The 17392-nt window shown below is 42.1% G+C and overlaps 3 protein-coding genes across 5 annotated transcripts; 1 reads left to right on the top strand and 2 right to left on the bottom strand.

Annotated features, from left to right (window-relative positions):
• Positions 1-374: 374 nt before the first annotated feature.
• ddx42 (DEAD (Asp-Glu-Ala-Asp) box helicase 42) lies at positions 375-7825 on the bottom strand. The gene is made up of 18 exons (XM_074696083.1): positions 7751-7825; positions 6239-6457; positions 6000-6150; positions 5851-5906; positions 5545-5581; positions 5077-5229; positions 4863-4967; positions 4673-4792; positions 4401-4577; positions 4184-4312; positions 3999-4098; positions 3870-3917; positions 3693-3790; positions 3325-3601; positions 3020-3246; positions 2803-2913; positions 2590-2727; positions 375-1656 (listed from the first exon to the last, which is right to left on the bottom strand). The coding sequence occupies exons 2-18, from the start codon at positions 6448-6450 to the stop codon at positions 1051-1053; spliced, it is 2745 nt and encodes a 914-aa protein (XP_074552184.1). The 5' UTR covers positions 6451-6457; positions 7751-7825; the 3' UTR covers positions 375-1050.
• A 19-nt stretch (positions 7826-7844) lies between these two features.
• Positions 7845-14858, top strand: strada (STE20 related adaptor alpha). 3 transcript variants are annotated; one of them, XM_074696084.1, is made up of 13 exons: positions 7845-7977; positions 8687-8790; positions 9034-9091; positions 10321-10349; positions 11443-11545; positions 11632-11753; positions 11851-11959; positions 12063-12186; positions 12860-13031; positions 13123-13227; positions 13359-13609; positions 13704-13746; positions 13835-14858. In XM_074696084.1, the coding sequence occupies exons 2-13, from the start codon at positions 8779-8781 to the stop codon at positions 13988-13990; spliced, it is 1284 nt and encodes a 427-aa protein (XP_074552185.1). In that variant the 5' UTR covers positions 7845-7977; positions 8687-8778; the 3' UTR covers positions 13991-14858. The 3 variants fall into 3 exon arrangements, with proteins under 3 accessions (XP_074552185.1, XP_074552187.1, XP_074552188.1); XM_074696086.1 differs by lacking the exons at positions 9034-9091; positions 10321-10349; XM_074696087.1 differs by lacking the exons at positions 7845-7977; positions 10321-10349 and having other exon boundaries at positions 8709-8790.
• Positions 14842-17353, bottom strand: rnf113a (ring finger protein 113A). Its single transcript, XM_074696088.1, has 10 exons — positions 17172-17353; positions 16696-16775; positions 16508-16606; positions 16283-16390; positions 16073-16182; positions 15868-15974; positions 15702-15791; positions 15520-15613; positions 15085-15191; positions 14842-14974 (listed from the first exon to the last, which is right to left on the bottom strand). Exons 1-10 carry the CDS (start codon positions 17275-17277, stop codon positions 14907-14909), a joined length of 969 nt encoding a protein of 322 aa, XP_074552189.1. The 5' UTR covers positions 17278-17353; the 3' UTR covers positions 14842-14906.
• Positions 17354-17392: the final 39 nt, after the last annotated feature.

Below are 17392 nucleotides of genomic sequence, written 5' to 3'. Positions count from 1 at the left end.
GCGGTGCAGAAAACAGACCTTCTGACAGCCTGCATCGCGTGTTTTGGCTTTAAAAGCGTCCAAATTAATTGGCGACATTCAGCTGAATGTTTCACTGGTTGCTGCGGTCAAGAAAAGCTGTTGGAACATGGAGAGGGCCCCCCAGAAACTAAACTTAGCAAGTTAAAAATCACAAAATGAAAACTATGCAGATTTTTTGTGGGTGCAGTTTTATATTCTTGACTTATTTTCTGACTCATTTTTCATATCCCTGTTCCCATACTTTGCAGTCTTGTGTGAATGCCATTGCCTGTCTTGACATTTGACAGACTATCACAGTGGATATACTTGCTATGCCTGAATGCACATGCACCCCTGACTGTTTACAAACAGTGAAAGGGTCTATAAAAGTGGATGCCATGTTTCTTTTTAATCCAAAACCTCACATTTTCCAGGTTTGAATCGACATTTGAAATTCCTCTCGTACAAACAGATGCATCTTTCTGAAAAACATTTAAAAAGCATAGAGACTAAATGCCAGAGGAAGGCACTTCACTAAAACTTTAATACAAGACACAAAGAAAGCTATATATAGTTGTTGACACGTATGTTTGTTTGAGGATCACAGCGCCTTCAGAAATTAGCAGTTAGCTTCTTTAATTAACAAAACTCAAACACACAAACACGGCTGGCAAGAATTCAAAACAAAGCAACCAGTTTACAAGCACAGAGGCACGTCTGACGCTCTGGGAAAAAAAAAAAAGACAACCAACAGTCCCTTACAGTTCTATTGCTTGACCCTACTGACTTACAATAACAACAGTCTCAATGGAATATGTACAGGGGAAGTCTGAGGGCTGCTTGTGTTTATATGACCTACACACTGTTTAGCTCTGAGCGAATGATGAAGCCCTAACCGCTCTGACAGGAGTGTCAGTTCACATCTCTTCAAAGTCCACGGTCCTGTGCTTGAGTCAGCCCTTGATATGCTCTGTTGTCTGCCTACACAAGAGACGAGCTCATCATGGAGCAGTTGGTTGCAAATGTAATCACACTGATGTTTTGATTTTTCTAGTTGTCCCACCTGCTCTTTCTACGTTTTGGCGGTTCAGGGACGGCAAAGCTGTCATCTCCACCTCTGTCCCTCCCCTCCCCGCTCCCCCTGTCTCCCCCATCCCTCTCACTCCTCCGCTCGTCTCTGTCCCTCCTGCTTCCATCTCCGTTACGACTCTCGCTGTGGCGGCTGCTGCTGCTGCTGCTGTAGCGGTCCCGGTCACTGTGTCGGTCCCGATCTCTGTCACCATGCCGATCTCGGTCTCCGTAGCGGTCGTCGCCGCTGTGTCTCTCGCTCCTATCACTGTGGCGGTGGTAACTGTCGCGCCCTCTGTCCTCACTGTGTCTGTCCCGCGAGCTGTCTCTCTGTGAGGGAGGAGCAGGTGGAGGGGGGTAACTTTGAAGTGAACTGGTCTGGCTGGTGGGCACAGAGCTCAGGGAGCCGGCACTGGTGAAGCCAGTCATGGTCATAGAGAGTCCCTGGGACCGTTCTGAACCATTGGCGGCCTCTGTCGGCACAGAGCTCAGGCTGCCAGCACTGGTCCAGCCTGAAGAGCTGTTGGATTTGGTGCTGAGCTTTGGAGGGCCGCTGGACGCAGCCACAAAGTGGCTTTTATACTGAGCCTGGATGAAGAATGACACATTAGAAGAGTTATGCAAAGCGTTAGCGTAATAACATGGTTGGATGAAAACAAATTATTCAAAACCACAGACTGAAACAAGGTTTGGTAAATCAGACAGGTTAAAGGGATAGTACAGTTTTTTTGAAGTGGGGTTGTATGAGCTCTATGTGACCACTAAGTACATTAGATACAGTAGACAGTTGTCTCCTCTCCCTCAGTAAGACACAAACTTTAATCGATGGTGACGAGGAAATAGACGCTAACAAGGAGAGGCTGTACCAAATTCAAAAGCTATTTTCTCTGCCTACAAGAACTAAAATCAGAAAGTAATACCACAGTTTTAGGGTACGCTACATAAAATATTTTTTAAGTGCATTAAGTCTTCAGAAATATAAACATTTATCCGGACCTAACTAACTGGTCATGTGTTCTTTCGTGCAGCGCTAGTGCGCTCCGTCCCCCCTCCTCCTTTCAGCTGTCAGGAATGTAAACAAGCTATGCTTCGGGCACCGGTTGTAGCCTCGTGTAAGTTTGATCAAGTATCGTAATTCTTTTGTTTGTACTCTAAGGATTGTTACTTAGGAAATTCAAAATGAGTGACTATGACAGCGACAATGAAGTTTCATTCACTTTGGAACCAAAAGGATACCTGTATGAACCGGAGTACACAGAAGAAGAGCTGCTACAGATGGCGACTGAAAGGAATACAGAGGAAACATCCACGGACACTGGCAGCAGTAACACTCAGCATCCGTGGGCATTGAGTCACAGCTCAGACATTTACACCACTGAGTATTTCCGACTCTATCTTGATGTCCAGTGTCCGTGGATGACAACTTTCTACTGTATCTAATGTCCTTAGTGGTCACATAGAGCTCATACAACCCCACTTCAAAAAAACTGAACTATCCCTTTAAGGTGTTAGAAGTTGTACCTGGAAGGCTTGTTTCATAGCAGACATACGATCTCCCATTGCTCCAGTGGTTGTTTTAGTGAAGCCTTCATAGCCACTGGAGGAAGACAACATACTGCCACCGCCACTGCTGCTGCTGCTGCCACCGCCACCACGTTCCTGGAAGCACATCAGAGGGTGAGTGGTCTGAAATCAGTAGTAATCTGTTTGACAGTGTGGTAATGAGTGACTTACAGAACTTTCAGCGCCAAGACCAGGCCTCTCTCGATAACCAAGACCTCCTCCACCGATATTCAGCTTCTTTCCTTTCCCACCCTTAAATCTGGATTTCCTGAACCACGGATTCTGAGGGAGACAATGTATAAAAGATGAAGTCACTCCAACAACAAACAATGCATTTTCTCCAGAGCCTTTATCCATTTTTTTTTATCATTTATTGATCTTATCTTACCTGCATGGCCAAGTCCATCAGCTCTTTCGAAACACCTTGATTTGCTCCCTCGAGATTTCTCACAAGGTCACCGGCAAATGATGTGTCTTTGGTGGTGAGAAGAGTGTAAGCAACACCTTTCTCACCAGCACGACCAGTTCGACCGATCCTGTGTGTGTGCGTGTCGATGTCTCGTGCCACGTCATAGTTCACCACCGTGCGGATGGATGGGATGTCCAGACCACGAGCTGGGGAGGAATAGAAAGAGGAATGTCGAAAAGTATAGAAACAAGCGCCTCATGTGGATACTGGAAAAGTAAACTCACCAGCTACGTCAGTGGCCACCAGGATGGGCAGATTCTTTTTCTTGAAGTCACTGATGACCTTGTTCCTCTCACTCTGGTCCATGTCTCCATGCAGCAGACCCAGACTGTAGCCCTCCTGAGTCAGGTTGCTTGCCAGCTCCTCGCTGTTTGCCTTTTTGGTGACGAAGATGAGTACTGAGCCCGAGGAGGTGAACTCCACCAACCGCTTCGTCAACCATCCCCATTTGTCTGCCCCCATGGGTAGCAACTCCACCACCTGGGTTACATCCTCATTGGCCTAAAGAAGGAAAGCATAATAAAGAAAGGTAAAGAAACATGTACAAATGTGAAGTGTCTTAGCTTTGCTTAGGTTATGTGATGCTCCGTACCTCTCCGATATCTCCCTGCACCACACGAATCGGATCCACTAAGATGTCCCGAGCCAGCCTCTCTATCTTCTTCCGGAAAGTAGCACTGAACAGAAGAGCTGTGAGGGACAACACACGAACAGTTACGAACAAACTGATACTGAAGCATCGTCTCCATTCATAATGGTAACCACTTACTCTGTCGATCTGGTCGAACATGGCTCGCAATAGATCGAACCTGGTACTCTGAAAGGGAAAATAAAACTTAGCTATCATAAAACATGTTTACAACTTTCTTTTGTCTCAGCAGTAAGGATTCCCACCCACCAAAGCCCATGTCGAACATGCGATCTGCCTCATCAAACACCAGGTATGACACTCTCTGCAGGGATGTGGCCTTCTTTTTTACGTGGTCAATCAGACGACCCTGTGCAAAGACATACAACAGTGAAGCTTACATTTGTTGCAGTTGTCTGACTATAAGAAAAAAAAACAGTTGTCTTTTCTCTCACCGGAGTGCACACAACAATCTCTGCTCCCTCCTGAAGAGCTTTGGCCTGCTCCCACATGCTGCCTCCTCCATACACGGCTACAGAGCGCAGTGAGTAGGCTTTACCGAAACGCTTACACTCTGCATGGATCTGTCAAACATTTAAAGTGACATATTTTAAAAAAAGCAATGATATTTTCATAAAATCAAATCTGACTCAGTCCCTTTTGATCAGTTACCTGCTGACAGAGCTCTCTGGTGGGACACACAATGACTGCAATGGGCCCTTCTCCTTCCTCGAGTTCCTTTTGGTCCATGATGTGCACCAGCATGGGCCAGATGAAAGCAGCTGTTTTGCCACTGCCAGTTTTTGCAATGCCGATCATGTCCCGACCAGACAGAGCTATGGGCACCCCCTTGAATCCAGATTGAGAACGAAAATATAAAACACTTTCTCACTAATACAAAAAGAAAAACCATTTTGTGTCACAACCTTTAAAACAATCTTTACCTGGCACTGAATCGGAGTTGGCTGAGTGTACTCAGACTTGCGGATTTGGTGCATTAGCTGCTCATCAAAGCTAAAGTGGGCGAAACTGGTACATGGTCTTGGAGGAGCAGCACCAGATACCTGAGAGACACAAAAACTTTAGAGCCAATTTGAAAGATTAACCTGTGCAAGTAAAAGAATCACACCTTACCCTCAAGTTCAGTTTCTGCCTCAGCTCTATCACTTGAGTTCCTGTCAAGCTAGTGAGCTCCTCGTGCTCATTGTAGAAGTTTTTCTCAAAAGGTGGGTAATCAATCTATAGAAAAAAATAGTAAAAACAATCACTCATATTTCAGATTTTAGTTAAATTTTTGTAATTAACAGTTCAGTCACCACTCTCACTGTTTACAGTGCTTTCAATTCACCTCAGAGTGGTCGATAGGAGGGAGCGGTAAGATAATTTTCTTTGTGGTCAGTGCGATTGGGTTCCCGTCACTGTCATAATCAATGTTTTCCTCCTCTTCCTCTTGGGTCAGCCCAGCTGTAGGATTCTCTGCCATATAGCGGAAGTAGGCTTCCTGCAGAGAGCACAGCCTCACATGTCAAAAACTGAGCTGGTTTGCTGCTTCACATCCAGACACCACTAACTGAAAACAATACCTAGGAAGATATTCAGCTTTCTGAAGTTATAAGTTATAAGGCGGCCATATTTTATATTAAAACATGCTTTTATAGTCTGCAAAACAACAAGAATACTGGATGCTAATTTAACTGGCATGGTCAGAGCAGAGGGAAGGGGATTGTGAGACAAGAGAGAAATCAATGGTTGGGTTTTTGGAGACATCTTTTGATCATTCGTGTAGTGGATGAAGAACTCTGAAGGGCTCACTCACTTGTTCATCTTCCTCTTCAATGTCATCACGTATACCCCTGAAATAAAAAGCGGAGAAAAAAAACTTCCCTGCAGCTCGTTCATACACCCAAGACAGCCCACATCCCACTATGGCTAAGGTCACCTTGCTTTCCTCATGATAGGATACTCAGTAAACACTGCTCTACGGCTCATTCTTTCATTAACTGTTTGGGATGTTTTTTATTTACCATCAAGTTAAATTTTTTAATTTAGACAGCTCCATAGCATACTGAGATGTTACTGAAAATCAAAGCTATGAAAAAGTGTAAGCATACTGAAGTCTTACTTGGCTGAATTTTTCTCCTTTTCTTCAAGTTTCTTCATGTCTTTAGCTGCCTGGTTCTGCAGAGGAAATTAAATCAACTGTTAAAACAAAGCAGATTACACACTCTGAGATAAACACTTCTGTTTCTATAGCTGTGATGCACCTCTCACCTCAACCTCTGCCATAAAGGCATCAAGTGGATCATCTTCACTATCTGAGCCTCCACCAGACTGCATCTGCTTCCTTGTAGGCGAGTTCTCAGCTGGGATGTACGGCAGGTCCACATTGCTACTGGACTCCTCTTCATCATCTTCAAAGTATCTGTTTGAAAAAGCGAAATCATGTTTCTTTATCACGTTGTGGACCAGATTTGATAAGTCTTCTCAGGGATTGGAGATGTTACACTCACGCATTTTCCTCGTCAAAATTAGCTCTTTTCGTCCCTATTTTGTAGAATGAAGGGAGCTGCTGGTTCTTCCCATAAGTCCCACCTGATCCCCTGCCTCCAAATGAGGTATGAGATTTCTGAGGAAGCTGAGGCTCTTCTTTCTTCCCCGAAAGAGAAAATCCTCCAAATCCAAAACCTCGCTTTATACCCGGACCACCTTTGTTCCAGTTCATGGTTGTGCTGTAAAGAAGAAGTGTAAATAGCTTTACCTACTCCATTATACTCATAACAAAAAACTCTAAAATGTAATTTTCTGCCTTGGTGCTGTATCAAGTAGGGATGTCCCGATATTACATTTTCACTTCCAATAAGATATCAGCATTAAACATGCGTACTTTTATTACTTATTTTGTAGTTTGTCTGTCATGTTAGAAAAGGCTAGATTAAGTGATATTATTCAAACAAAGAACAGTAGTCAGCAACAGTAGGTATGAGGAAAAACTGACCCATTTATTATTAACCAATGGGTAACAGACACTGCTTGTATCGGAGATATTAGATGCATTCCAATACGATACCAATATTTTTATTTTGCTGATATCCGATGTCAATATCGGACTGGGACACCTCTAATATCAAGGGGGCTCTAACTGAAATGCAACCCAGTCTGCACTTCTCTGGAAAAGTTTCCCTGGGTTGGTATTCATTAATTTGCACCACATCTAAAGAGTGCATTATGGCCAGCAATGACAGCATCGTTGTATTTCATTAAATGACATGCGAACTATTGGGTATATATGGATTGAATAATGGGTAGCTCTAAAAATAAATAAATTATTTTAATATAAATATATTTTATATTATATAATATACAGTTTAAGTTAAATTGAATATTAACAGACAGATGAATTAATGATAGACAGACAATACAGATAATATAAAGATTGTGAACACATAATTAAGGTCGATAACTTATTGAGTTGATATGAGCATATTACACAGATTTAGGTGCAGTAAACAAATAATGCAGGTGGATGAGAGATGTGTGTGTGAATGACCAAGAGGAGTGGTGGAGGAGACTGTACTGCACTGCACACTTTAATCAGAAAAAAAACATATTTAAGATTCTAGGGGTACAAAAATATTTTCCGGTGAGAATTAAAATATGTCATACAAAATCCTCATAACGTTATTTGGATGATAATTTGACATAGCATCGCAACCATAAAGGTAGTAGCCACATACTACATACGGGGGTAGTAAGCAATAAACCAGTGCTGCTCATGCAAAATGTGGTTATTATGCATTTAAGTAAATTGAAAATGACATTTTACTTCAATAACAATACATAATGTTAGCTTTAGCACAAGGCCGCAAAACGAGGCCGAGAAGGGGGTGTGTAACTAACGTCCTAAATCTCACCGTGTGGATTAGTTAGAGGATCCTCTTCAACCTGGTGTTGTGAATATTTACATTATGAATACGCTGGATGAATAAATACACGTTGGAAAGCAGAAAGTCGGGTTTATTTACCTGTTTTCGATGAAAGTTTGAGCTCCACTGTTTTCACTAGCCCAAGCTGTGAGTTCGTCATATGTGCGCGCAGCCTTTCGCGCAACCGTGATGTAATTATTGCGCGACACGGCGTCAGGCTCCTTCAGCCCAGTTTGTATCTGTTAGAAACATCCGCAGGAGGCGGTTAGCTCACTAAGATAACCTGAAATATAAGAACAGGACATCATGTTTCAGGCATTATAAAGGTAAGGCCTTTAAACTTTAAATTAATGCACTTTCTCCCCGCTATAATAGGTCAATGTAGCTACTGAAGCTAACGGTATTTGACTGTTGCTAACATCATAGCATCATAAGCGAAGCATTCACAAGAACTGAGATCTGCTTCTTAAAATCTGATATAAGTGGATTTTTATGACCTTGGATCAAACATCTTTACATACCAATACAAATGGCTAGCATTGGAGTGTTTGCACAAATTTATAAATGTTAAAGTTGTTAAGTTTCATCCCAGAAATCAGCATTTTCTACCTCCTCCAACCTCCTAACCAAATGACAGATTCTGATCAAGCTGCTCGATTTGCATTTTTAAACTCACTAATTTGCAAAAATAATCCATTATTTCAGTCTCATTTTAACCATTAAATTGTGCAAACACGTAATCCATATGTGGCATAAAAAGTCGAATATAGTAAGGTACAAGTAATCTGTCACACTCACATATGTGTTTCAAAAATATGACAGTCATCAGAGCAAAGATTTGGAATCCAGCCGATTGCACTAAACAGACTGCAGAAGTTTATTTCCAATTTCATGCTTTTTAATCAGAGTCCATGCTGGTCTCAGTTTACTCCAGTTATATAAGAATGAAAGCAATAACATCTGGTAATGTATGTGTTATAAGCATTTGTGTATCAGTGAAGTATAATCTCTCCATACGCCTTTGTATTCCCACAGAAAACATCAGAACGGAGATATCTTCTTCCTCAGGACAGACGTTCCTTGGATGTGTTTTCATTATTTCATGTGTGACACACTCAAAAGGATCCATGTCTTTTCTTGTAAGTGTTTGCCATGTCCCTCCCTGCTTCTCTTTGTCCAAGGAAATACTTTAATTTCTATGTGCAACTGCAGAATAAAACCAGCTTCAATGCTGCATGAAAGAGCTAGATTTTATAAATTTGAGCTTTCTCAACCATCTTAAGTGCTTTAAATGTATATATCTATTGTGAAACCTTTCCTTATTCTTGCTTGCATTTTCTCTCTTTTCTCCCTGTTGGTCATTAACCCTCTGTGTATGTCAGCGTTGGGTAACTGAGAAATTGAGTGTGGAGAGCCTGCGGGATTTGGAGTTATTTGGAGGTGAGGTTCAAGGCATTTGAGATACATTCCCAATCCACTGCTTACACATCTTAAAACAATTCACAAACAGAAAAGTTGCTTTTCTCTGCCTCTCAGATGTCATTTCTACATGTCTTCAGCAGTACTGCCTCACTTCCACTTTCAGCTACATAGCTTACATTATATGAGGTTGACACCAACACATTCACTCTTTTATTATGCTTCTGTCACATAAAAGTATGCACAGTTTGATTTAATGCTGCTTTTGAATGTGTTTATCTGGTGTATAAAAATGTTGTGCACTTTATTTTGGCTGTCAAATATTTAAGTTGCCTTTCCACTTGAATTTGACCTAATCCTTTTTGTGATTTTGTGACTTTTGCCACATAGACAGCTTCATGACGGCAGTGACGTTTTTTTGCCAATGTGTATTTGCGGGAGTTGAACTCAGGAATCAAACAACAGATTCAGATTTTTCAGGGTTTACAGCTTCCAAATAACCAACATACCTCATACTACGTTCTTATGAATAAACCCTTTGCCTCATTTATTTGAATGTAGAACATGAGTAGTGTTATTTGCAGTCTTTGTTGTTTAGTCCTTTTAGTCCCTAGTGGTGGTTGTTCTAGTTGGATGGTTGGTACTCCAGATTTATTTTTTTCTGTTATATTTTCAGATTTCACAAGTCCCCAAATAAGGAAGAAAGAACATATTTAAGTCTAGAGCTTGTTACTTCTGTGCGTCCTGGGGATAAAAAACATTTTGTTTAAGGTTGTGTTTTCAGTGATTTCTCCTTTAAGGTGCCCTAATTCTCACCATAAATCTTTGGTTTAGTGTTTGCTATTTACTGAAGCCTCTGTCTTGTTCAGAAAGGTTTTGGGGTGGATCATTCTTTGTTCTTTTCTTTGCGAGCTTTGCCTCATCTTTATTTTCCTGCTGGCAGATCATTGCTTGATGCTGCATGCTAGATCAAGTTTACTTTGTATGTCTCGGCTGTTTTCTGTTCTCATTGTGCAACATAAGACCCGAGGAAAACCCGCAGCACACTTTTCTTTTGCATATGCTTTGGTGAGAAAATGTTTAATTATTTCAGCCATATTTCCATAAATTATCATGACAAAGCCTGCTGCGAACTCCCTCAACCTGAAGCTGCACGTCCCGGTTCAAGAGCTGCTCTAAACACAGATCCTTCTCCTGTTTGTGTGTGTGTGTACATGTCTTTATGTCAATGATGTGGTTTTTCTACCCAGAGCAAGCTCAGGGACTCTCTCACAGGAAAGTAAGTGTGGTACTCCTGTCACTGCATCATCGCCCCTCCATGTGCCTTTTGTTGATGTGCGTGCATGCATGAGTATGTGCGCATAGAGGTTGATGAGTAGAATAACCCACAAGCCCTCTCCCTCAAGGCTTCTGCACATTCATGTTTGCATGTAGTTCACGGAACACGCTGCACATGCCCATAACTCAAGACGAACATCTCACTGGCTCACCCGATGGGGGAAGAGGAAAGGTGGAGTGTAGGTTCAGCCGATCAAAACAGTCCTGTTTGAGTCCGTAGTGTGCTGTTAACATGCTGTGCCCTGGAGTTTGGTGTCTCTGAGCCACCTCACAAAGAGTCTAATTCTGTGTTGTGAGTGTTTGACACTGCCTGTCTGTGCTGATGGCCTGTTGTGGAGTTGATGGTGAGTTTATTCTTGTGGTCCCACGTTGATGTCACTCACTGTGCCTCTTTGCAGGCCGTAGACCGATGGAGTTAACATGCTCAGCTTTAGCACAGCATGGCGACCCTGTTTGAATCTGATCACGACGGTAGTTTGTGCCCTCTGATTAGATGAACGCAGACAGATGCTGCCTCTGCTATAGCATGTATGAATCTTCAGTCAGACTCGTCTCTTCGGATAGAATTACATACGCTGAAGTGCACATCTCTGGTTATAAAGGTGCTTCTTCATCCTTGTCGCCACAGAAACAATCCAAATACTCGTTCAGCTTGGCCTCATTTGCCTCCACAGCTTGCCTCTGCAATCTGTCCATTTTTATCATTTTAATGGGATCCATTAATGGAAATCAGGAGTCCTCACTGTCAAGCACATCCAATTTCTGTGTGGGTGTGTGTCGCACACATTTGATCGAGACATGGTTTTTAATATATTTTATGATAGTAATTTGAATAATACTAATTCTTATCAGTGGTTTCAAAGAGCCAGTTTGTGTTAATAAGCTCGGTATGACCTTAGGTGACCTTTAACTCTTCTCTAACATAAGAGCAGCCCTGCGTTAGTCACTCACAAGGTTTTTAACCACGTCCTGCGCTGACATCAGCATCACAGGGGCTCTTTATTCACTCTGCCTCCTCTCTGCTTTAATTCTAGGCCCATGAGAACAGTCAGGAGAGTCTGACCTCCCTCCCACACCGGGACACCATGGGCAGCTTTCTCCCTGACAGCAGCTCCTACGAGGTCCTGACTGTTATCGGTACGTAAGGGCAAAGGCGCACTCTGACCTAGCTGTGTGTGTCGATTTATTAAAGTTTCTGAATGAGGTGTGTGTTTGTGTCTTAGGGCGGGGTCTGGATGACTTGATGACAGTGAACCTGGCCCGATACAGACCCACAGGGGAGCACGTGGCTATCCGACGGATCGACTTAGAATCCTGCACTAACGACATGGTTACTTACCTGCAGGTCTGCAGCAGCTCTTCATTACATTTCACTTTCTTCCTCTTCAGACAGTGTTTCCTCTCATTCTTCTCACTACAACTTACTTTCATCTCCCCCTCAGGGCGAACTTCATGTATCAAAGCTGTTTCACCACTCCAGTATTCTACCTTACAAGAGCGTCTTTATAGCTGAAAATGAGCTGTGGGTCATTACCCCCTTCATGGCTTATGGTAAAAAATACAAATACATTCAATGATTACTTCATCAAAGAAGACATTTCATATCTTAAAGCAGCCAACACTCACAGAGGATTAATTTTTGTCTGTTTTAAAGGTTCAGCGAGAGATCTGATCTGCACACACTTCACTGATGGAATGACTGAATTGACCATTGCATACATTTTACTTGGTATGCTCAAAGCTCTGGAATACATCCACCACATGGGATATGTGCACCGGTAAGCCACTCTTTGAGTACTTAAATCAAGTTTTAGATGCTAATTTTTCTCTCCATTCCTGGGCCTTTATTGAGGTTACATCTGTTTTTCATCAGCTTTCTAAACCAGTCATGTCTTTAATCCAAAGTGTAAATGTAAAAGTCTCTTATTGTGACAACCTTCATGTGATATGAGGGTGTCTGCGGGGTCTTAATAAGTATTAAAAGTTGCCAAATCATTTGTGGGAAAATAAAGGCCCTTAAAAAGTATTAAAAAGTCTTAATTGTAATGTTATGAGGTATTGAATGTTTTTGGTTTTCAAGCTTTGACTCCAAACGTATCCATGAATATTTATTTTCCTTCTTGCGACTGTTACAAACTAATTCTTGTTTTTTTTCTTCTGCAAGTTGGCCTTAAATAACTGCTGTTACTTGTTGTGGAAATGGGACTATCAAATAACCTGCCTTTAGTTTTATTTATTCTTTCAAGCTTTATTCCTTCTCAGCCTACCTACTTTATGGTAAAATACAAACTATAACTGTCAAAGATTGGTTGCTAACAACAGCTTAAAGTCACGATAAGGTCTAAAGACTTTTTGAAAGGTTTTTTTAAAAGTCTTGAAAAGGTATTGAATTTAACCTCAGGATTTCAGCACATACCCTGGATATTCATTTGTCTGACTGTCTTTATGCAGGAGCGTGAAAGCCAGCCATGTACTGATCTCAGCAGACGGGCAGGTCTGCATGTCAGGTCTAAGGAGCATCTTCAGTCTGATCCGTCACGGCCAGAGGGCCAGAGTGGTTCATGATTTCCCTCAGTATAGCGTCAAAGTACTCCCCTGGCTCAGTCCTGAGGTGCTGCAGCAGGTAGAACTCTTCATCCTTCCAGAATCAATTAAATCAAAGTAGTTGTCACTAAAACATAGTGTAGAAACTAATGTTGATGTTTTCTTTACAGAACCTGCAGGGTTATGACTCACGGTCAGATATCTACAGCCTCGGCATCACTGCATGTGAACTGGCCAACGGACATGTGCCCTTTAAAGACATGCCAGCTACACAGGTCTCACATTTTATCTATCTAAGACAGATATGTTGTATCATTTTCTTTACGGACTAGTTAAGGTGTAGGATCTGTTTTTCTTCAAATCAAAGTGTTCACAAACCCCATTCTTGTTTGTTCCCTTTCCACAGATGCTGCTGGAGAAGCTAAATGGAACAGTGCCGTGTCTGCTGGACACCACCACCATCCCACCAGAGGAGCTGTCACTGAAACCGTCTCGCTCTGGGGCCGACTCTGGGATCTGTGAGGGTCCTGGAGCTGGAAGTGTCCGCCAGTCCAACGGAGAGCCCTCCTCTTCGTCAGGACACCCGTACAACCGCACCTTCTCCCCACACTTCCATGCCTTTGTCGAGCTGTGTCTACAGCGAGACCCTGAAAAGAGGTCGGCTTGTTTCTCTTCCTGCTTGCTTCATTTCAGTGTGTTTGATCAATCTTTAAGGAACAGGGCTTTCATCGTTGTGTTTGTTTTTCTTTAGACCATCTGCCAGCACTCTCACAGGCCATCCCTTCTTCAAACAGGTGTGTAAGGCATCCCTCTCATTCCTTTCATGATAACTAAGAGCAAATCAGAATAATGAAGACAATTTCCTCTGCTTCTGTCTCCCAGATTAAACGCCGGCCTTCGGAGGCTTTGCCTGAGCTGCTACGGCCCGTGTCGCCCATCACAAGTTACGACTCCTCCCAACCCCAGGATTCACCCTCTGGACTGGCTAGCCTGGAGTCCGGTCTGAGCCACCTGGAAGTAGACGACTGGGACTTCTGACAGTGGAGGACTTGGTGGGGAGACTCTCACGGGATTCAGATGGGACACTCTCAGAGCATGCAGGAGACCTGTTTTTGTAACGGCCCACTTGTAAATAGTCCAGATGATGAAGTAACGAGTTGATGTTCCCAGACTGAGGTTACATGCCAGCAGCCATCTTGCCTCTTTTTGATGTTTCACATGCTTTTGTCGTTTAGATATGCTCAGACTCTTTTACTGCACTGATGGCCTCTTTCCTCACAAACACACACGTGTTTATAGATTGTAGTCACACCCTTAAAGCCCCCTGGAGCTAACAGGACCCCTGTGTTCAGAGGATGGTCTGTGGGTCAAGGTGTGGATTGACTGTAGGGATTCAGTGGAAAGCTGCTACTTTATATACAGAGGGGACACTCTACCTCTTGTTTGAGCATGTCTGCATAATGTGGCCCATCTGTTCACTGAGACCACCATGAGGGGGCACCGTGGACTCTGTTTGCCCTCTCTGCACCAGATGGAAGGTTTTCTCTGAGGGTCGACTAACTGAACAGCATGTGTATGCATCTTAGCTCTCTGTTGAAATGTTAACTTCATCTCATGCTTAAGCATCACTTTTGTTACACAGAGGCTGAACCTAACATCCATTACCAACACCTTCAAGCAAAGAAGTGTATTTTCTTGATCTTAACCCGGGTGTGATGTTACTCATGTGAATGTTACATTGGTGCTTGTTTTGTCTGCTTGTACGTTTGAAAGTAAGGGCAAAGCAGAGTGTTACAGATGTCAAACTTGACTTTTAAAAATAAACATTGTTCACTTTAATGCTCTAGCTTAATGGAAACACACAATAATACAGTTACCTGTTTATAAAAGAAGGTATTTTATTGAGAAAACACAGACAAACACATAAAGGGAAACTGCAGAGGTTTAGATGTTGTTAATCCTCCTCGTCTGACGGCGGCTGGTCTGCTAGGGCTTGACGTTTCTCCATCTTTGCCATCAATTCTGGGAAATAGAAAATATTTAACATTCATGAAGTCACATGGATGATATTAACCCCCTTTTTTTTGTTTAAGAGCTTCAGCTAAAGTGGCGATTGCATTTAAACTACTTACCTTTAGCTGGGTTGAAGACACCGTTGGTTTGAGTGTTGCACACGTAACATCGCTTGGACTTGCGGTAATGCTGAAGAGCGCAGCTTTCACAGAAGTAATGCTTACACCTGGAAAATATTTAATTGGTTAATACTAATGCAGACCATGCATGGTGGGAAATCACATCAATCCATTTTTTAAAACTTTTTTATTTACCAAAAATATTCCTACAATGGTAAAAAAGTAAGATTTAAACTAAAGATCACTATCCATCTGTATGCTTCTGGTCAATATTTGAACATGTTTGGCTGAAAACTTAGTAAAAATTAAACAAAAGCAAAACTAAAACCTTGCTGAAATTGTACATTTACTTATCAAGCCATCAACTGAAAGACTTGTTTGTCTTGGTGTGGAAATTTATCTTAGAATTACTCCAAACTTAAACTTAAAGCTTACTTTGTGATAATTGGGTTCTTGAAGGACTCCCTGCAGATGAAGCACTTAAAGGGCAAATCCTCGTCATCACTGCTCACCTCGTAGTTCTCATCATCTTAATGAAAAACAAAAACCTTTGCTGATACAGAAACTTTAATGAAACAACAAAAACCAAACTTGACATAAAACCTTCCTGAACTCACCATTCGCTCCGTATCTGCCTTCTTCAAGCTCCCTCTCAATCTGCCAGCCGTGTTTATAGTCCGATCTGTCGTGGAGAAACTTGCAGCTGTCTGAACAGCAGAAGTAAATATTAAAATCAAAGTTTAAAATGTTTTAATGATTCAGCTGCTGACAGAAGACACACACCTCCAAAACCACAGAAACCAGTTTCCTTGTAATCTTTGCAGATGTCCGGCTGATAGTCCCATCTCACTGTGGCTCTCAGGTGCTCAGGAGCTCTGATTGGTCCTTTTCTGTTGAAAGGTTTTACAGCAATGTCACATGCATTAGCATTCATGAGGAAAAACTTTTTATGACACAGGCAATGAGTACATCTTTGCTTGGTTCTCACCTGACCATGCCTGAGGAAGCATTGCCCATAGTTGTGTCTTTAGGCTTGATGAATTTTTGGTAGTTGTTGATGCCACGGTAGATTTTATCGTCCTCTTTCCCTGTCAGCTCCTTGTGAGGGAGAAGAAAAGGGGTTCATCCAGCAAGAAGGAAAACTACAGACATAGTTGAGTCATTTTAAAAAGATTATAAGTAATACTTTATCTTATACCTCTTGGATTTTCTGACTCCTCTCAAAGATGGCCTGAGCGTCTTTGTCTCTCTCTGTGTCCAGCTCATAGGTAGCAGTAGCACCCATGTCCTCTGGACCCTCTGGTTTCTTTTTGAGGGCAAAAAAGGGGAGTCAGGAAAATGTCTGAAGAGTATTTCACCTAACAAAAATAGACAGTGAATGCAGAGAACCATATGGCTAGATGAATTAGAAGTTTCAACTTACCGCTGACCGTGTGGATTTGTAAGCAACAGTGATTTTCTGGTCTTCTTTCTCAGCTTCACTGTCACTGGAAGATACAGCATCTCTCTCCACCGTCCTTGTCTAAATATTGACAACATTAAGGTCAGTTCTTTTAAAGGTCACCACAAATTTGTTTTTTGAAACTGTTTCGTTTACATTAATCTCTGTACCTTTTGAATCATGGGGTTGATTCTAATGTCTTTCTTTTCTCTTCGAACCACCGAGCTCTGTTCCTCATCACTGCTGCCATCTTTAAAAAAAAAACACATCAAAAGTTGGAATAATTGTTTTATTTAACTCACAGGTGATGTTTCAATCAACTAGAATGAGCAAAAGTAGAATTGTGGAACACTTCCAATTTCCGAGGGAGTCCAAACGCAGCACGTATTACTAATATTGGAGCGCTAACCTTCGCAGACTGCAGCTACCTTCGTTTTCATGGGACTTTAAAGACTTTTAGCTCTTATTAGATAAAATTCGTTGCCATTATGAGAGGAAAGACTTAAATATAACACAGACACAGACCGTTCTTGAAAAGCTAATTCGTGTTAGCGCCTTAATACCGTAAATACAACGTATCCACAAGAAAAAGGGGGATCTAATTTCGAATAAAAGAGTTTAATCTGACTAAAGCAGTAAGTCCTACCTTTGTCACTGTTGCTTGCTTTTCTCTTTCGCCCGGAAAACTTTTTTGTGGATTTTTTAAACAAAAATGTACAAGGTCCCTTTTTCGGCTCACTATCTTCCGCCATCTTGCTTGTTTCAGAATAAAAATAATAACAGCTACTACCAGAGCGCCTCCTAGCGTCCTGGAGTGGGGACACCAGAACCACTACCGCTTGTCTGCTGTTGTAGTGTATCGAACTA

The sequence above is a fragment of the Halichoeres trimaculatus genome, unplaced genomic scaffold (genome assembly GCF_033239565.1).
Source record: "Halichoeres trimaculatus isolate MK-OKI-2021-1 unplaced genomic scaffold, fHalTri1.1 fHalTri1_scaffold_20, whole genome shotgun sequence".
In the NCBI taxonomy this organism is placed as follows: domain Eukaryota; kingdom Metazoa; phylum Chordata; class Actinopteri; order Labriformes; family Labridae; genus Halichoeres; species Halichoeres trimaculatus.
Note: the sequence above shows the minus strand (reverse complement) of the source record. Positions and strands in the feature narration are given on the sequence as shown.